We start from the raw sequence: 20,470 nt of genomic DNA on the forward strand, positions 1-20,470 counted from the left end.
CACTTTTTAAATTAAGTTCATTTGTTATTTTGATCCTTAAGGGTTTTTTTGTCACAATTTAAATATAAAAAAAATAAATTACATTCCTCAGAAGTCAATATTTCGGCTATCAAATTTGCAAGAATCATAATATGTGGATTAAAATTGATAAAAAGATAAACTTTATTGATGAAAATGATTTCATAAAAAAAAAAATGATGAATATGATAATTCACATAACTTGGATTTTTGCCTAAAATATTTTCCCAATCCCCATAGGACACGGGATGGGAGTTGTGGTAAAAATGTTTTTTGTTTTTTTTTTTTTTAAGAAACAAAAGTGACGAGATTGTAAGTTGTAACACAAAATCTAATAAACACCGCTCAAAAATCTTAATCGTTAGCTAACAATCTTTGGCGCCACCACTAGTGAGTTAAGTTACAGTTTTTACCAAACCACAAATTTCTAGCCCGCGTTTTTCTTTTTCCTTCTCATTCTCAAAAACACGCGCGCGCACACACTCTTTTCCCAATCTGCTCTGTCTCAAGTCTCAAGTCTCAACCTCGCAGTCTCTGCTGCCACCCTCACCCTCACCCTCACCCTCACGCGAAGTCCCCATAGTCTTAGTCGTACTGGCCACGTCTCTCACTAGCAGCCACCATTGCGCCACCCACCGTAGAAACTCAGGTGGTCTCCTTGATTCTCAACCGGACTGACATGGTCAAGGCTCTCTCGTTGAACATTGATAGCAAAGCTTCTTTTCAGCTATTTACCCATTTTACTACCTTCTCCATTACCCTTCGTTTTGTTTGGTTTCAGTTTCCTTGCTCTTCTTTTTATACACACATGGAATCGAATTTTTGGACTTAATATTATAGCTAAGAAAATTGAGCAAGTCCTATTGCTAGTGGGTTTCTTCTTGTTGTTTAAACATGGGTGGCCTTATGTGCCACTGCCATCCATGACTTGATTAGGCTCATGGACCTTGGCGGCAAAAACAAGTTCACAGGGATTGCTTGTGCAAGTGGCTGAACTCTGAAGGAGCTATGACGCTCAGGTTGATAGGTGAGAAAGGAAGCCATGTGTTTAACCAGAATCTGAAGATTACCCAATTGGGTAAGTCGGGTCAGATTGAAGAAGCCGTTAAACATTTTTCACTAATGAAACTAAAGAATACTGTAAGCTACAACTCCATGATCTCGGCTTATATGAAGAACGGTAGGGTACATGATGCACGTCGAATGTTTGATGAAATGCCTCACCGAAACTTGGTTTCTTGGAACTCTATGATTGCTGGTTATCTGCACAATGACAAGGTTAAGGAAGCCTCTCAACTTTTTGATGAAATGCCTAAAAGAGACCGCTTTTCGTGGACTTTAATGATCACTTGCTATTTGCGAAACGGGGAACTTGAAAAGGCTAGAAAGCTATTTGATTTGCTTCCTGATAAGCGAGACAGTGTTTGTTGGAATGCAATGATTTCCGGTTATGCAAAGAAGGGGCGCTTTGATGATGCCATGAAATTGTTTGATAAGATGCCAGTCAAGGATTTAGTTTCATGGAATTCAATGCTAGCAGGTTATACTCAAAACGGGGAAATGCGTTTGGGGTTGCAGTTTTTTGAAGAAATGGACGAGAGGAATGTGGTTTCTTGGAATATGATGGTGGATGGGTTTGTTGAGGTTGGTGATTTGGATTCTGCTTGGCATTTCTTTAAAAAGATTCCGAACCCAAATGTTGTTTCGTGGGTTACTATGTTATCTGGGTTTGCACGAAATGGTGAGATTGATAAGGCTAGGACACTCTTTGATCAGATGCCAAGTAGAAATGTGGTTTCTTGGAATGCAATGATTGCAGCATATGTTCAGAACTGTCAAATTGATGAGGCTAAGAGGCTATTTATGGAAATGCCTGAGAGGGATTCTGTATCATGGACTACAATGATTAATGGGTTTGTTCGGGTTAGTAAGATTGATGAAGCACGTGAATATCTTAACCGCATGCCTTACAAAAATACTGTGGCCCAAACAGCAATGATCTCTGGATATGTACATAGCAAAAGGATGGATGAAGCTAGTCAACTGTTTTGTCAGATTGCCACCCATGATGTTGTTTGTTGGAACACGATGATTTCAGGTTATGCTCAGTGTGGGAGAATGGACGATGCTCACTGTATATTTAGACAAATGGTCAATAGGGACATGGTTTCATGGAATACTTTGATTGTTGGTTATGCTCAAGTGGGACAGATGGATAAAGCAATTAAGATATTTGAGGAGATGGGTCAAAGGAATACAGTTTCATGGAATTCTCTGATTACAGGTTTTATGCAAAATGGGCTATATTTGGATGCGCTGAAGAGTTTCATGTTGATGGGGCAGGAAGGAAAGAAACCTGATCAGTCAACTTTTGCATGTGGACTAAGTGCATGTGCCAATCTTGCAGCTTTGCAAGTTGGGAAGCAAATTCACCATCTGGTTGTAAAAAGTGGCTATGTGAATGATTTATATGTTAGCAATGCTCTGATCATCATGTATGCTAAATGTGGGAGGGTCTTTGATGCTGAACTTGTGTTCAAAGATATCAATAATGTTGATGTTGTATCTTGGAATTCTTTGATTGCTGGGTTTGCTTTAAATGGGTACGGCAAAGAAGCTGTAAAGCTCTTTGAAGAGATGCTCGTTGATGGGGTAGCTCCTGATCCAGTCACCTTTGTTGGAGTATTGTCTGCATGTAGTCATGCTGGCCTAGTTGATCATGGTTTAGAATTGTTTAAAAGCATGTCTGAAGTATACAGTGTTGAACCTTTGGCTGAGCACTATGCATGTGTGGTTGACTTGCTTGGCCGAGCGGGGAGGTTAGAAGAAGCTTTCAACATGGTGAGGGGAATGAAGATCAAAGCAAATGCTGGAATATGGGGTGCATTGCTTGGAGCTTCCCGGGTACACCGGAATCTAGAACTTGGTAGACATGCAGCTGAGAAGCTTTTAGAACTTGAACCCCATAAAACTTCAAATTATGTGCTCTTGTCAAATATGCATGCTGAGTCTGCTAGTTGGGAGGAGGTTGAGAGAGTCAGGGTACTGATGAGAAAGAGTAGAGTGGAGAAGCAACCAGGCTGCAGCTGGATAGAACTCAGAAATGAGATTTGTGCTTTTCTCTCTGATAGTCCTGCGCATCCTAGAGCATCAGAGATATGCAAAACATTAAAGGCTTTAACAGCACAAATCAGAAACCCAGGTTACTTGTCTGATTTCAGTTCTTTACTTGATGGGGTTCAGGTGATAGCCCAATAGTATTGAAACCCTAGGAATGAGCCAGATGTTTGTGGTTCGAAACCCTAGTGAGAATTTTTATATATGCTATTAACAAGTGTCTTTTAAACTCTAGTTATGCCAAGCCTGAGCATAACCAACAATCATAGTATTCCATGAGAAGTGTCTTTTGGATCCGGATCAATAGAGAGGGTCCATTTAAAGGCTAGGATTTAAAAGGAAGAAATCAATGGTGTAGAATATGCCACCTGATTTAAAAGCCAACAACTTTACCATGGTTAACCAAACTAAACTAAAATAAACTTTGGTCTTAACGTTAATGATAGTGTGTTTTGCCAGAGAGGAAAGGGAAAAAAGAGAAGAGGGTGGAGGTGATGAAGACATAGGTGTCGTGATTGGCAGAGGTTGGTGGTGGCATTCCTCAAAGTCGTGAAAGCTTGTGAATGTGAGGGACGTCCGATGGGGTGGCAAGGCAGACATAGGCTTATCATCAAGACCCTCCCACGCCACTGCCATACACATCCTTCCCTTGACAACTACACCCTTGCCCTCCACATGGCTCTTATGTTCTTCAACGCTCAAAGATGTAAGCTTTAAGCTTTCTTTCTTTTACTATTTAATTAAATCCTTCCCTTTCTTTCTGGTTTCTTTTTCTTTTTCTTAATTTTTAATGTAGTTATATAAATGTAAATATAGTCTTTCCTTCTTTCTACTCATTTAGTCAACACAACAGTCATCTCTTCACTCTGTTTTCCTTTGCTTCCTCTTACTCTGACGCGTTTCTTGAGAATCAGCTTGACAATACATATGGGATAGGTACTATATTATTATTTAATATTTATAAACACAAACAAAAGAGAGATCAGTATACAAATTATACATGCAGATTTGTGTTTGTCTTTCAAACCAAACCCTGTAATTTTCTCAAGAAAATAAGAGCAAAACCAGCAAGTTGATTTTTTTTTCCCCTTACTGGGTCTGGTAAAAAGGTAAGAAAGTTTCTGTCCTTGTGATTGGTTTTAGGATAGAAGGTACCAACAATGGTGGGAATAGATATAATTTTGGATCTATTAAGGGAAAAACGAAGCTTATATAAACGTCAACTGGTCAGAAAGTTATTGTCTTTCAAATTATCTATCTTAGAATTGTTGAAGAATTTGATAGAAGTTACAGATTGGACATGGCTGTTTTACTTGATTGTGTATGACTTGACTTAAGAGGCATGGTTTAAGGCTGGTGTTGTAAACTTGTTAAAGTACATGAGAGTTACTAGGCAAGTAAAATAACTTGATGTCAGTAGTTTTCATCTGTTTTTGCTAGCCCTAGTCCAGTCTTGAATGTTAATGAAAGTGCATTTTGGGGTTCAAATTGGTTTATTGTGGATTGATTGGGGAGATACCTTTTTTAGTCATTTGGATCAATTTGCTTATTGGAGCTTTATTTTGGTTAATCCAAACACATCCTTTATTCATACTGCTAGTTATGAGTTGTGAAGTTCAAATGGTTTGAATTGGTTGATTGAGGATGTATCATCTAGGAAACTTGTCTCGTTTAAAAAAAAAAAAATTAAAGTCATTTTATGTTGATTTTAAGGAATCCTTCTCATAGGTATGATTATTTCACTTCTTATTATGATGCTTTGGGTTCAATTAGTGGAGTTGGCATGTAGAATTTTCTGTTCTAAACTCTGAATCTCACCATGTGGCATTCTGGCTTAAGGCCTATTTTCATTTTATTCCCATTAAACACTAAACCATACTTAAAATGTCCCCCAAGTACTAGAATTTCAAGGTGATTATAGAAGTGGAGTGTAATAAAACAATTTAGCGCTAAATGGCCAAGAGCCTTGTAGCTCAACTGGTTGGCACCTCATGGTGTTTCCAATGAAGAGATCCAAGTTTCAAATTCCCCCATCCTTAATTATTGAATTATGAAAAAAAAGGGTTAGCATTTGATGGAGGTGAGATCTTTTTGGCACTCATGTTTACAGAAAAATGGTTCGGTACTTTTCCTTAAACTTTCCATTTTGTTTGCAGGAAGCTTGCGTGACCATGTATGGCCAATTTTGTTACAACATTGAGAAAAAAAGATCTTGACATGAAAATCTTTGGTCAAACGTGTAAGTCTAAGGGCAATAAGAATTTCTCCATTGCTTGAAGTATTGCATGTGTGAAAGGTTATGAAGTCAATGACCTACAAATGGTGGAAGCCATATTTTATGAGTGCCCAAGATGACAAGGAGACATTGCAGGCATTGTGTTTTTGGAATTAGATTGAAAGAGCCCCTAGTGGGGAAGCGTATTTTGACCAAAGATCTTTTGATGTATATATATTTTAACTGGCATGACAGGTGGATTGGTGACGCTACTCTAAAAGTTCTCTATCCTGAGCTTTATGAGTGTTCAGCGGTCAAGGATGCCTGTATCTCAGAGGTTTTGTGGATTCCAGAAGGGGGTACTGTTAGAGTGTGGAATTTAACGTTTTATAGAGCTTTTGAGGATTGGGAGTTGGCGGCTTCGTATTCTCTTCTCCGGCTTATCCAAGCTCGTATTCCTCAGGGTAGTAGGAGAGATACCCTTTACTGGAGGCTTAAAGGGGATGGTATGTTTGATGCTCGGTCTAATTACCTCGCGATCCGGGGTATTTCGAATTCTTGGCTTCCTTGGAAGGGGGTTTGGAAACCTAAGATCCCTAAGCGGGTGGCGTTCTTTCTGTGGTCTGCTGCTCATGGCCGGATTCTCACCTTGGATAACCTCATGCTTAAGGGTCGGATTTTGGTTAATAGGTGTTGTTTGTGTTGCAAGGATGGGGAGTCGGTTAACCACCTTCTCCTGCATTGTCCTGTTACACACGCCCTATGGTCTTGTATGCTTCAGGCCTTTGGGATTCCTTGGGTTATGCCAGGATCGGTGGCGGATTTGATCTGTTGTTGGTATCAGTGGCATGGAAAGGATAAGTCGGACATATGGAACTTGGTTCCAGGGTGCTTAATGTGGATTGTGTGGTTGGAGCGGAATCGCCGTTCCTTTGAGGACAAAGAGAAGACCTTGATTGAGCTAAATCTTTTATGCCAATGTAGTCTCTTAGAGTGGTCTCGTTGTTGGGGGTTTACTAATTGTTCTTCTCTCTCTGTGTTTATGTCCTCTCTTAGCTTATCTCTCTAGTAGCTTTTCTCTTGTTGTTCATCATCATGAACTTCTTGTATGACCTACTTTCTTTCATTTATAAAAGCTTTCTGATTACTTATCAAAAAAAAATATATATTTTAACTGAAGATTTTGTTTTTTTGAGACCTTTAACAAAAGAAAGTTATTTTGCTAAGATATATACCTTTTACACTGATTTAGACAATTGAATTGAATTTTATTCCAGATAGTTTAATGTTCAAGTAAAAATTTTTCTTGTCTACTATCTAATTCAGTCTTGTTTTGCTACAAGGAAGCATTAACATCATTGCAAGTGGACAAAGTTCTTTTTTGATGCAAGCAAATAGACTAGTTTACTTTATACTACTGTACCATCGGATGATAATTGGAGAAAATGTTTTCTTTACTTTTCTCCAGCTTGGGCTGCTAAGAGCATCTCCAGCAGCTTCTCTATATTTTTGTACTATTTGGATAGTGAACAGCGACATTTACATTTTACCTACCTACTTTTTCAAATACATCTTCCAACAAATTTTCTGTCTTTTTTTTTTTATCTCATTTAAATATTATTTCTTTATTCATTATTTATTCATTTTTTAACACACATATCCCCATACCCCCATCCCCACTCCTTTTTTTGCTAATTTTTTTTATTTAGTTTTATTCTTTTGGTAATGTACAGTATCCCATCAAACTTGATGAACTACTATTCAAGAGCCAAAAAAAAATCATGATTTAGAGAATTCACTGGAGACCATTTTTTTGGTTCATTCTCTATTATAGAGATTATTTTGCTTTTACCTAAGCTATTGGAGATGCTCTAACTACCTTCAATGTATCTGAAAGTTGGAGTTAGTGCTATAATCACGAATTGGAGGCTTATTTATCTTAAGCGGAAAACTTACTGGATTATAAATTTCACTTTCAAAATTTTTTTCCATAGCTTAGATTACTGAATTTGTTTAGATGAGTATGATAGCATGCATCAGGTAAGCCTGCACCTTCAACTAGACTAGCAATTTCCCAGCAAACTTGAGCTAGCCCACCTCCATCTTGTCAGTATGTAGCTGAATGGAAAATGGATATTGCAACTGAAACAGCAATCACTAGAAATTCATTACATCAAGGGTTGCTACATGTAATTTTCTAACTCCTGCAAATTCATGCCGAATCTCTCTAGGTATATATGATCACAAGCACCATTATTTCAAGATTCAGTAGACTGTGGACACTAACAATCACAACAACAAAGAACATTTTACGGCTGTTAATGATCAGATAATTCTCATCCATATAATATTTAAGGTTCACGTTTCCATCCTCTACTCTATTCAATTAGCTTTAAATGTCACATACACAGTATAAGCATATTCACTATGTACGTTCTTCAACAAAGAAAGCAATCTCCAAAACAGATACATATAACAATTTCTACAGAGGGATACAAATCTTCCGGGAATTTTAAGGTAGAAAGATCAGACACCCATTACACTTTTCAGCAACCCTGTCAAGAAAATGAAGAAGAAGAACAAGAACAAGAGGAACAGAGCCTAGATGAGATTTACAGCCAGCTAAAGGGAGCTGATGTTAGTAGAAGCAAGTCTGATACAAAGCCAGCTTCTGTGGAGGTACCAACAAACCTCCTGGCAAGGAAGTTGAAGAACTCTGTGAGTGTAAGTCTGCATTTTTACTCTTTGAAGAGGATGATATTAATGTTGTAGAGGCTCGCAGTCCTGCCACATTGAGGGAAGGGAAGGTTAGTGTAACTGAGGATGAAGAAGTGGATGCCAAGGCTGATGATTTTATCAACAAGTTTAAGCAGCAGTTGAAGTTGCAGAGGCTGGAGTGGGAAGTAAAGGTAAATTTGGTTGCTTTCGTTTGTTTCTGTATATTTGATAAAGGACTTGAGGGTATGTTTTCTTTAGTTCAAGAAGGTAAAAAAGGCTTTGTTAAAAAAGTTAGGGAAATTGCGTGGGTATGCTAGTATGCATCAGGTAAGCCTGCACCTTAACTAGACTAGCAATTTCCCAGCAAACTTGAGCTAGCCCACCTCCACCTTCAACCAGACTAGCACCTTCAAAAGGCTTGGGTATGCTTTCGGTTTTTCATTTGGAGGTGCCTCCACAACAGTGTTGGAGTGGGAGATCGTCTTGCTAAAAGAGGCCTTAGAGTGAACAACATCTGCCAACTATGCCAAAGGGAACCCGAGACCATCATTCATGGGCTTTAGAGATTGTCCAATGGTGAAAAGGATATGGGAAGATTTGGGAGTTAATCATGCTAGTAACTTTTATGAAGGCAGCACTAATCAATGGCTGCAAAATAACTGTTTAGGCTGTGTGCATCCGTGGCAGATTTTATTTCCATTTGCTATATGGAAAATCTGGAAGTAGAGAAATAGTGTGGTGTTTAAGAATCATCCCATTCAACTCACTGTGCATAAGGATATTACCTTCAGTGCAGCTGAGTTTCAATTCTGCGTGCTCAACCCCAAAAGCACGAGCATCAGGTTAGTGGTTTGAGTGCATTGGGAGAAACCTCAACCTGGTTGGGTCCGATTGAATACTGATGGCTCTACTGGTGGACAATCGGGTCTAGCAGGGGGAGGGGGCATTATCGGGAATGATCAAGGAGAATGGGTTGCAGGTTTTTCCAGGAACATTGGCGTTGCTACCAGCTTCTTAGCCGAGTTGTGGGCCTTTAGAGATGGGCTCAACCTGTGCAAAAATCTCAATCTACTATCTGTTGAAATAGAAATGGATGCTAAAGCCATTGTAGAGCTGCTGGCTAACCCATTATATTCTAATAGAGTTGCTTTTCCACTTGTTGATGATTGCAGGCTCATGATTTCTCAACTTTCCCAAGTCCGGATCAGCCACTGCTACCGTGAAGCTAATACCTGTGCTGACTGCCTTGCTAGGATAGGCGCAAAGCTAGCTAGGGACTTTGTATTGTTTGATGCTCCCCCTCTGGACATCTTAGGAGTATTTGGTACATGTATTTAAAAACATGTATTTTATTGTTTGAAAATATGTGTGGATACCTTTCAAAAAAAAAAATATGTGAAAATACGTGTAAGTAAAAAAGTATATAAAAATGCATATAATGTTGTTTAAAAACTGAAAATGTGTGTTTGAGTGGATGTACCAAACACCCCCTTAGAGTTTTTGGATTCAGACAATTGTGGTGTATTTCATAACAGGCTCTGCCTGAATATGCCGTTCCTCCTTAATTTTCTTTAATCCAATTCCCTGTTATTAAAAAAAAAGTTAGGGGTATTTCGTATTTATGTTTTCTTTAGTTCAAGAAGGTAAAAAAAGGCTTGGTTAAACAAGTTAGGGGTATTTCGTATTTACCCAAAAGAAAAAGAAAAAGTCAGGGGTTTATTGGGGATGTGATATAGATCTATTGCTTTATGCTTGTACAATCTTTGAAATCCAATCTTAACCAATTATTTTCAAGCAATCTGCCACGTGCCACTACCACATGCAAAATAAAACCAACCGGATGACATCTCATTCAAGAGGCTCTCTCTCTCTCTCTCACTCACTCTCTTTGCCACACTGCCACAAAGTCACACAAACAACACTGTTGGAACACCATGTCAGCTCCAGGGGCAACAGCACTACACTCTTCACTCTGCTTCTCTCCTCAGAAGCCATCATTCCCACCACCAAATTGCCAACAACTAAACACCAACTTGGCTGCAAAACCCAAAAGCATTCTTCAAAATCACCCACTCTATACGCCAACTCATGCAAACCTCTCCTTCCAAATCAAAGAAAAAATCCTCTGCCTTGAAATTATGGGTGTTGACTCAGGTAAGGCCTTGTCCCAAAACCCTTCTCTTCACTCAGCTACTCTAGAATCCATCCACTCCATCATCTCCTTCCTCCAATCCAATGGGATTCAACAAAAGGACTTCCCAAGGATCTTTGGCATGTGTCCCAGAATTCTCACCTCTAATGTCAAAACTGACCTTATCCCAGTTTTCAATTTTCTCTCACAATATCTTAGAGTCCCAGAAAATAGATTTCGAGTGGTCATCAACAAGTGCCCACGATTGCTTGCTTCTAGTGTGAGAGACCAGCTCAAACCAGCTTTGTATTACCTTCAGAGAATCGGGTTCAAGGACTTGGAGGCCTTGGCTTACCATGACTCAGTCCTGTTGGTTTCTAGCGTAGAGAACACCCTTATTCCCAAGCTGAAGTATTTGGAGACTTTGGGGCTCTCAAAGGATGAGGCTGTGGATATGGTTTTGAGGTGCCCCGCATTGTTCACTTTCAGTATAGAGAAAAATTTTAAGCCCAAGTTTGAGTACTTCGCTGGGGTGATGGAGAAGAAGTTGGAGGAATTGAAAGAGTTTCCTCAGTATTTTGCTTTTAGTTTGGAGAAGAGGATAAAGCCTAGGCATGAGGAGGTTCTGCAGAGTGGAGTGGAAGTCCCTTTGCCACTGATGCTTAAGAGCACTGATGAAGAGTTTAAGAAGCTGATAAAAGAAGCGAATGGATGAGTATAGCGGGGGCACTTTGTCCACTTACTGTTTTTTTTCTTTTTGAGACTAAAACATTGCACCAAAATGAACATTGGATGCCGAAGATATTTGGCTTCAATCAAGGCCCAAGAAACTTTTTTTTATCTTTGTATATTAGGATTGTCTGTATTATACTATATTGTTTACCATATATGATTGAAAGCCAAATATATTTGGCTTCTTTACTTGGATTGTCAAGGTACAGGCTCCATGGTGAGAAGAGATTGAGTTGCAGAAATTGTATTAAGTTGTCATGTCTAAATCTGGATTGCATTGGAGAAATTGTTGTAATTTATCTTATCCCTATTGGTGAAATCAAAATTTCAATTCATAGGTTCCATGTTACTGCTTTTCCCTTCCCTTTTTCCTCTCAGATAATCGCTTGTATATCATTTCAACTACTATAGTAGTAGAGGAGAAACACAAATTAAAGAAGTAAACGATATTGGGATAGAACTCGAGGAATTACTCGTTTGAGCAGAGCAACATACTTTGACCTCCCTAATGGTCTAGTGAGGGACTCACTTAGCTTGGGACTAGGGACTCATTCACCAATCACAAGATCATTCACTATTTCAGAAAAAGCTCGAGAGGCTAATATTAAAAATGATCAAAATTCACTCTAGCACTCTTCTTACACTTGCAAGGCTTTTTTCTATAGCAACAAGTAAAATATAAATTCTTTTTTGCTGAAGTAAAAAATATATATATTCAAAGTAATTGACTTTGTCTCGGAAATTCTGTCTTCAGGCTTGACCATCTTGAAATTCCATATAATTTTATTCTTTAAGTCTTTCACAAGACATTGAAATTTCATGATAGCTATTATGTTGGTGTTTCTCAAGAATAATAGTCGTAAATTTTTTGAGGCCAATTAGCTTTGCCAATGCCATATGATTTTGACCACAATTATCCTCCACTGCCTTAAATGAACTTTTCCTAAAAAAGTTTGGTACCATGATGGTTTCCCACAATGGGCCATCAAGCTTCCACAATTCTTCCACTTTTTGTCCAAGTATCTTCCAATTCTAGTTTCTTTCCCATTGACGAGATACTGAACATGAGTAGCTGTGAAATTTCTATGTCAAGGACATCAATTATCTTGGCAGGGATAGAGTTGGATGGAATTTCAAGATCACCAAATTTTTGTTGGACTGAATTGGATTTCAATAAAATGGGTAAAAATCAGATATTTTGAAAAATGAACAAATCCCTATAGCGCTCGGACCATTTTTCTTCAATACTCAACAAGGGTCAACCTTATTTTGCTTGAGCTTAATATATGCCCTTGTTATCTATCAAAAAATTATTATATATATATATATATATATATATATATATATATATATATATATATATATATAAGCCCTTGTTGAGAATCACTCATTGCGCAAATATACCATCACTAAGGGTCTGTTTGGTTAGGGTGAAAAGTGAAGGATGGAAAATAAAAAATAAGGTTTTCAGACCCGAACCATTCATTGAACCGTAAAAAGGAGAGGTTCAAGGTTTTTGAGGTCGAATCGGGGTCAAACCGTGATGACATTATAATTAATTTAATAATTAATTAAAGCCAAAATATAGATATTAAATTTATAAAACTAGCAAAATTGATTAATATGTCTATATATGTGAGGGAAATTTAATGATTTTCAAGCATATATTTAATAATTAAATAAGAAAGTTAATAAAATAAAATAATAACCATGAAAACATTAAAATTTATGATTAATTTTTGAAGTAAAGTTGAATATTTTTGAAGGATTTTAATTATAATTTTGTTTTATTCCTTGTAAGAAATGGATAATTTAATTAAGTATAATAAAATTGTGTTAAGTTTTTTTTTTTTTTTAATTGCTAAGGGGTTGGACCGTGCAATCCAACCCCGGTTTTAGGGGTTCACGGAATTGCCACATATGCCCGGATCTTTATGCTTAAAAAATCAAATTTCCATCCGGTTCCCATTTTTCACAGTCCGACCTCCGGTCCGATCCGGGTTTGAAAACCTTGATAAAAAAGAGAAAATAGGAGAGCTTTTGGATGAGAGTGGTGTTTGGTTAGAGTGATTTTGAAGGAGAGAAGGTGGTGGGACCAAACAGTTTTCTCTCTGGCCCACCAAAACTCAATCTCCCAAATTTGGAGAGAAAACACAAGAGAAAACAATGCTGGGTAATTTGGACAGAACTGCCCCCAAAGCAACATTCATTATTCTTCCGTTGCTTCTTTCCTTTTTTATCATTTTGTTCAACTTTTTTTAACGTTTTTCTTATATGTTGTGCCTTGCGGTTTTTTTTTTCCTTGGTGCTCATTTGTTTCTTTTCTCATTAGTTTTGTTTTGATTTTTTTTTTTTTTTGTTGTTGTTGTTGAGAATTCAGTTGGGTTCTTGAACTTAAAATAATAATAATAAGGCGAAAATGCCCTTTTGGTTCCTACATTTTGGGCTGATTCTCAATTTGGCTCCTAAATTGATTTGGCTCCTAAGTCAGTCCTTGATTTTTAAAAATCATTTTTATTTTAGTCCCTGTCGCCAACTCAGTAACAAAAAAAGCTGAGGTGGCAAACAAAGGTCCTAGGTGTTAAACCCTTTTATTAAAATATTAATTAAAAATCCAGCGTGTCTCACTTACACCCATGTGACCCCTCACGTGACCCTACCACCTCATTATCCTACCCACTTAGCCCTCACGTGATCCTCACGAGTCCCTGCTCATCAACTATCTTCAACCACCTCTTAAACAGACACACTTGAAGAACTCTAAATCACTCACAGACAAAAACTCTGCCTCACCCACTCATCAAAACCACATTGAAGAGATGGAGTCAAGCCCATCATCCTCCGCAAGCTTGAAGAGGAGAGCACCACGCATGCGCAATTGCCCCAGCCCTGGTAAACGAGTTCTAGTGGTGTCTTGGACGGAGAACAATCCAAGAAGAAGGTTTTATGGGTGTCCCAATTACTGGGTAAAGGCTTATTTCAAAAAAAAAATTTCTTTAGTTCATTTTTTTTAGTGGGCTGGGTTGATTGATTTGGTTTGAAATTTTGGTTTGAATTTCAAATTGGATGGAAGTGCAAATTTTTTCGATGGGTTGATGATGAGATTTGTCCGCGTGGTAAGGTGCTTATCCTAGAACAGAGGCAGACCATTCTCAGACTTGAGGCTAAAGTTTCAACCTGCAAAAAGAGGGAAAAGTGTTTGACAATGTCTCTGATTTTGGCATTATTGATGTGTGGGATCTACCTTTGTGTGATTTTAGTTTTGGTGGGTTAGATGATGTATGCAGGGTTAAGGTATGTAGAATTAAGGTAGATAAATGAAGTTCCTTGTATGAAGCATTTTGTGGAAAACTATATCCCAATTACCTTTGTAATTTCAGTTTGAATGAAATGAAATTATCATGGATTGAGCATAAAGTGCATGTGTTGTTTTAGATGAATTGTTCAATGTTATCTAGTTTTGTAATGAATGAATGAACTTAAGTTGGTCACTGTGTGTACTCATTGAACTAAAGTTACCAATTATGTCACTGTGTGCAAACAGACTACACTATATACATGACAAACATGAATTTATCTAACACACTAATCATATAGGCATTGACAAATCCCAAGCAATCCTTGCCATAATATACAAATTACAATGCACAAACCATATAGGCATAATACAATCACAATACACAACCATATAGGCATTGACAAATCCCAAGCAATCCTTGCCATATTACACAAACACAATACATAAACCATGTAGGCATAATACACAAATCACAATACACAAACTATATAGCAATCCCTGCCATTATACACAAATCACAATATTACTTGCCAAAAAAAAAAAACCATAAGATACTAAAATTTTGCATTCAATTCAAGTTACATAATTTAGCCATTGTTCAGGCAACAAAAACAAAGGTGATTGCACCTCAAATTGCAGTGCTTAGCTACCATAGTTCAACACTACCAAAATGTACATAATTTCACACTGACTACCACAAAAAAAGTTTTTAAAAAAATGGAATTTGCTCAGCCTCCAGCAGCTTATCCCATTGGCCCATGCACAGATGACTGACTCTCAACAAACCTCAATGCTTCTCTGTACCTTGATGCATTTCTTGATGCATTCAAGGTCTCACTTGTGACACTCCCCTTCTTTCTATTCTTTGGATTTCAATGTGTGTTCTTGCTTGGATTGGATGTTGTACTGTTGGGGGTGCATTGCTTCTAGCTTGACCGATGGTTGCTGCACTGCTTCCAGCTTGTTTGGTGGTTGCTGCACTACTTCTAGCTTGATCGGTGGTTGATGGTTGCTAGTTGGGTCCTCTGTTGGTAGGTGGTACCCTTGGTGGATTTGGCTTATTGATAACCACTTCTCCACTTGCTCCATCGGCATGAGCCTTGTTAGTTGTCTATAAATAGCACATACACTCAAGTTAACGTTAAAAAATTGAAACAAGTACAAACAATTGTGATTAATGCACAATAGGTATTATACCTGCTTTGGGCTAGAACTCCTACTGTCTAGACCACCACCAGAACCTATAGGCAATGAAGAATTTCCTCCAACCTCACCTTTGCAACTTTTTTTATTGTGGCCTATCTTCTCACATGACTTGCACCTCTTGGCAATACCCAACCCCTTGTTATGACTCCTTCTTGGTTCATTGGGTTTCCTTACTCTCTTCCTCTTGGACTTGTCAGGTGACCTTCTCTTTATTGGAGGCTGCACAGATGGGAGTCCAGTTGGGGTCCACATATTTTGACAATTAATAGGATCAATGATAGGCTCATAGCATGCTTTGTATGTGCTGACTTTGTAGCAATCATTAGTATATTTCTCAGTTGCCTCCTTGTTAAAGAACATACATGAAATTGCTTGACAGCATGGAATACCTGTGATGACCAATTTCCTACAAGTACATGTCCTTTTATCCAAGTCCACAATGAAGCTTTGCAGGCCATTCTTAACCTCAAATCTTGTGTGAGAAGCCTAACAAGCCAACTATTTATTGCTACTCATCTTCTCCCTGTGCAATCTTTTACATACTTTAGGGTAAAACTCAAACTCTACCTTCATAATACTTAGTCTATTTTGTTGGGACCTATTCATCAAATACAACCTGATGTCTTCAAGCTGCATGCATAAACAACCCATCTATTAGTGCATGCTAAAATATATATAACTTAGACCTACATATATAAACTATAGGAAATTTGCATACCATGCTAATAACGGGCTTCTCTCTGAATTTTATTACCCTATTGTTGAAACTTTCATACATATTGTTGAGGACAGTATCACTTAGCCCATCATCCCTGAACATATGTCTAGCCCATATTGTTGTGGTATGCCCTTTCAGCCAGAAGTATGCACCCTCATTAGTATCTTTCATCTCATTCACTGCCCTCTCAAACTTTTGTGCATAAGTTGCTTTTGCTGCTCTCCAAAACAATTCTTTAATTAGGAGACTAGGATGTTACTTCCTCAAGTTGTTGTACAAATGTCTACAATAGATCCTATGTTCATAATGTGGCCAGTTCTCTTCAAATGATAACACTAATTCCTGCCAAATGTAAACAACAAGAAGTAAGTATATATACATCACATATAGTTGTTGTTTTATATTTCTCATGTTATAAACATAAATTATGAAAATACCTTTTGCTGGTCTATTATGAATGTTCATCTCATACTATTACTAATGTCAGCCAACAACAAGTTTATAAACCAAGTCCATGACTATGAGTCCTTGGTTTCAACTTTCACCGCTGCCACAGCCAAAGGAAAACATTCTTCATTGGGGTCCCTTGCAATTGCAACAATCAGCTTCCCCCCCACCTTGGTTTTAAGATGGCAAGCATCCAATCCAATAATTGGCTTGCGGCCTGGCAAAAATCCCTTCTTACACCCAATCGAGCAAATGTACAATCTCTTTAAATAGGGCACTCCTATCTGTAAATCTATCTCAGCTGCCAAGTCTCCCTCATTATAAGTGTGAGTCTTCATTAGAACTATACTACCAGGACTGGATCTTCTCAGTTCTACACAATAATCCCATAGCTGATTGTACTGCTTTGTTTAAGACCCATCAACAAACTCTGGAACCCTTTTTCTAGCCCTACTAGCCTTCCCAGCACTAATATTCACCACATACTTCTCATGCACAGCATCTTAAATATCCTTTAGCTTTATATTAAGTTGTCTTTTCACCTTTCTCATCAACTTACTTGTAAGGAACTTGGCAATGTACCTTGGATATTTGTAGCTCCTAGTACATGTGTACTCCAAGTTCAAGGTCTTAATTTGGTAATTGTCACAACCCAAACCTGTACTTCAAAATTTAGAGCATGACCGACATGTTAATATCAAGTTTACCTTAATACTAACACGAATCAACCTAACTTGAATGTGCCTATTAAGAATCGTTTCTTGTATTCCTTAATTTCTTTCATAAAAGCCATAATATACAAAAATGACGAAAACTTTGAAACTTCATTTCATTTGAACTTTGCAAGATAACCACTTGGCTGAAACTTAAGGCATTTGTGTAGATATTACATAGCTAAATGTTTAGCAAAATTTTTATTTACAAACCTAATCCTAAAAACATACAACTGGGGTTAAAACAAACTAAGGTTCTAAATTACATCTGTGCTCAAAATGATCAAGAACATCTTGATTCCTCCTATACAACAAAAGAGCTAAACTACTATACAACAAAAAACTATACATCCCAACAAACGAGAATCACAGAATCTTTACCACCTCTATTACTCTAGCTGCTTCTAGGAAAGAACCTGTGCACTGAAACATAATTAAGCTGTGAAACCCAGTAAGGTTTTAAGCTCCATAGGAATTTAATAAGAATGCATGTAAATCAAATATTTTATGGATATGTTAGCTTTGATAAAATAGCCTTCATACTATTCATATTGTTCTTAAAATAACTTATGAACTTTCAGATGAAATATTTCATTTTCCTTTCATATAATAATAAAAGGACATAATAAGGAACTTAAACATAATTCAGTAACCTTATCTTTGAATAGACTATAAAATACTTTATCATAAACTTCCCATAGACTTATAACACATTCAACATACGTTTCTTATAATCATAATTTTCTTTTAATTTCCAAATAACTTAATAACTCATTTATAATACATATTAGTCAGTCTAATTGTAAGTCTGTCATAAATTTGGGACGCTTTCAGCACAATGTGCTATGCATCCAGCATTCCTCACAATGCTAGGTAATCCCAGGATTATATCAGAAAGTATCACCCTTTTGGTGTGATCATATCATCAACCATGGGGGTTAGTTGGCATCCTCCACAAGTTGGCCGTTCTCAACGAGGGCGGGTACAACAGTCCTCACCACTTATAATGACCAATCAAAATCTCTATGAAAATGCTAATACTATAACCCATACTGGCTGAGTTCAGATCATAACAATGAAATAACCCGAAAACGATATTTTTCTGATAATTATGTTTTTACATAAACATTTCGTAACAATAGCATATCCACTTCGTTCTTAAATATTATGTTTGTGATATAAGTAATAACACCAATATCATAAAATTATCATATATATATATATAAGATTCAATAAGTCACAAATATAAATCTTTACTTAAATCTTGCTTATATGTAATAGGTCTAATTAAAAAATTTTGATGCATAATAATTTTTTAAACAGTTCTTATACTTATCAAATGCACATGTCACACATCCCTGACCTGAAAACATAAAATGCGAGAGATTTGTATAAGAGGAGCTCAAGGGTCCTTGTTCTCATTCTCGTCACCTAGATGAAAGATCAAAACTTATTACTAACAAATTCTTCCTAAGTATTTAAACTTATACATGAATTATAACATAACTCTTAAACTTAAGAAAATCTTAATTCTCGTCACATAAAGGTTCCCTAAAGCACATGATATATTCATCAAACACATTATGTACCCAAACCATAGAGAAACCAAGGTATAAAATTTATATATGATACAAACATACCAAAAGATGAGCATACTAATTTATAGCTCAAAACATTCACCATAACTTTAGAATTAAATCCTCAAGGTCAAGTGTATCATATGTTGTTCATTGCTTATTTCAGCAGCATATGCCTCATTTGTAAAATACAAATGGGCTGTCCATACACATCCAAACGTCATGCAATTTTACAGCGTCACTTCCCTGGATGTCTAATATATACCATATCAATTTTAGAGTCAAAGCATAAAACCATGATTAATTAAAAATAATACAAGACAACATACTCAATTCTGTCATTACAGAATTTCATGCAACTTAAAAATTAAACCATTATTTTATATTAATCCAAATGTTGTGAGACCACTTCCATAACAACTATGCATGTCTTAGAATTCATAAAAACTACTCCTAACATCCTAATTCACAAAATATGATTTAATCCATATTTTTCTTATTGTAAACACCAAATCTGTCACAATGACAGCTTTAACATGTTTTCTTACAAAATCATCAACTAATAGCAATTGGCCATCACTTCACGTGGGTATTTTATACCTATACTGTACATGTTAGAATACATGAATAGGCACCTAAAAGACCATGATATCTTCAATCTTTCAAGTAGCCAATACAAAACTACAAATTTCAGCTTCTAGCAATGAGATTAGAGAACTTAGAACTGAAACTAAAGCAAACCATTACACCATTAAAATACTCATAACATAAAATAAACATATATACTTACCAACAACTGAAGCTGAAACTTTAGTAAGAGTTTGATTTCTTCTTAGAGAGAGATAGCTATGGTTTCAATGAGAGAGGGAGGGTTGTTGGTGAGAAGGTGCTACAGTGTAAGAACAAGGGAAGAAAAAAGAAAAAAGAATAAAGAAAGAGGAATAGAGAAAGAAGAATATGAGATAAACCTTTTGGTGCAGCCAATAAAAGATAAGGGAGAAAGATTTGGTGGTGCACGTGTCTTAATAAGGAAAGAAAAAGTTATGTCTCACCTTTATAACTTTTAGCATTTATACTATTCACCCTCCCATAGTTCTATATTCTAGAAAGGCCCAAATAATAAAACAACTATGCACATATATCATTACCTTAATAAAACTCCTTTCTATAACATTAAAAGAGCATATATCTTTTATAATATCACAATATCAAAACTTTATGCACTTAAAGAAATTAAGATAATAATAAACATATAAACCCATAAAATTAATTATGCAATTAAGTTGGAAGGTTACAGTAACTCATCTCCCTCGACATCTTTGCTAGGTAAGTTGTAAACTAGCAGGGAGGTTGACACATGGTTCTAACCCTTACTTTATCATTCTTCACAAACTTCACCCTCTATCTGCCATTCACTGCATACTCAGTGATAGCATCCTTGAACTATTTAGGGGAAATAAATGACATATTTTTCTCAAACCTAATGTGTTCAGGATTAGAAACCAGTTTAAACACTGGAAACTTCTTCCCCCTAGTGACATCATTCACATATCCATGGTTAGCATCATCATCACCCTCAC

General features: G+C 36.8%; 3 protein-coding genes across 3 annotated transcripts; 2 read left to right on the top strand and 1 right to left on the bottom strand.

Moving 5' to 3' along the window:
• The first annotated feature begins 895 nt into the window (after positions 1-895).
• LOC142636066 (uncharacterized) lies at positions 896-3,612 on the top strand. Its single transcript, XM_075810137.1, has one exon. It carries the CDS (start codon positions 1,027-1,029, stop codon positions 3,274-3,276), a length of 2,250 nt encoding a protein of 749 aa, XP_075666252.1. The 5' UTR covers positions 896-1,026; the 3' UTR covers positions 3,277-3,612.
• A 6,318-nt stretch (positions 3,613-9,930) lies between these two features.
• LOC142633945 (transcription termination factor MTEF1, chloroplastic) lies at positions 9,931-11,280 on the top strand. Its single transcript, XM_075808202.1, has one exon. It carries the CDS (start codon positions 10,003-10,005, stop codon positions 10,912-10,914), a length of 912 nt encoding a protein of 303 aa, XP_075664317.1. The 5' UTR covers positions 9,931-10,002; the 3' UTR covers positions 10,915-11,280.
• A 3,439-nt stretch (positions 11,281-14,719) lies between these two features.
• Positions 14,720-19,812, bottom strand: LOC142634442 (uncharacterized). Its single transcript, XM_075808735.1, has 6 exons — positions 19,681-19,812; positions 16,591-17,258; positions 16,154-16,495; positions 16,003-16,065; positions 15,427-15,654; positions 14,720-15,340 (listed from the first exon to the last, which is right to left on the bottom strand). Exons 3-6 carry the CDS (start codon positions 16,322-16,324, stop codon positions 15,242-15,244), a joined length of 561 nt encoding a protein of 186 aa, XP_075664850.1. The 5' UTR covers positions 16,325-16,495; positions 16,591-17,258; positions 19,681-19,812; the 3' UTR covers positions 14,720-15,241.
• Between the last annotated feature and the right edge of the window lie 658 nt (positions 19,813-20,470).

Source organism: Castanea sativa, chromosome 5, assembly GCF_040712315.1.
Source record: "Castanea sativa cultivar Marrone di Chiusa Pesio chromosome 5, ASM4071231v1".
Taxonomy (NCBI): Eukaryota; Viridiplantae; Streptophyta; class Magnoliopsida; order Fagales; family Fagaceae; genus Castanea; species Castanea sativa.

Coding starts and splice junctions, on each gene's coding strand:
- LOC142636066 (XM_075810137.1), top strand. CDS start 1,027: ATGACGCTCAGGTTGATAGGTGAGAAAGGAAGCCATGTGTTTAACCAG.
- LOC142633945 (XM_075808202.1), top strand. CDS start 10,003: ATGTCAGCTCCAGGGGCAACAGCACTACACTCTTCACTCTGCTTCTCT.
- LOC142634442 (XM_075808735.1), bottom strand. CDS start 16,324: ATGAAAGATACTAATGAGGGTGCATACTTCTGGCTGAAAGGGCATACC. Junction 16,066..16,153: donor AGAAGCCCGTTATTAGCATG/GTATGCAAATTT, acceptor TTATGCATGCAG/CTTGAAGACATCAGGTTGTA. Junction 15,341..15,426: donor GGAGTTCTAGCCCAAAGCAG/GTATAATACCTA, acceptor TGCTATTTATAG/ACAACTAACAAGGCTCATGC.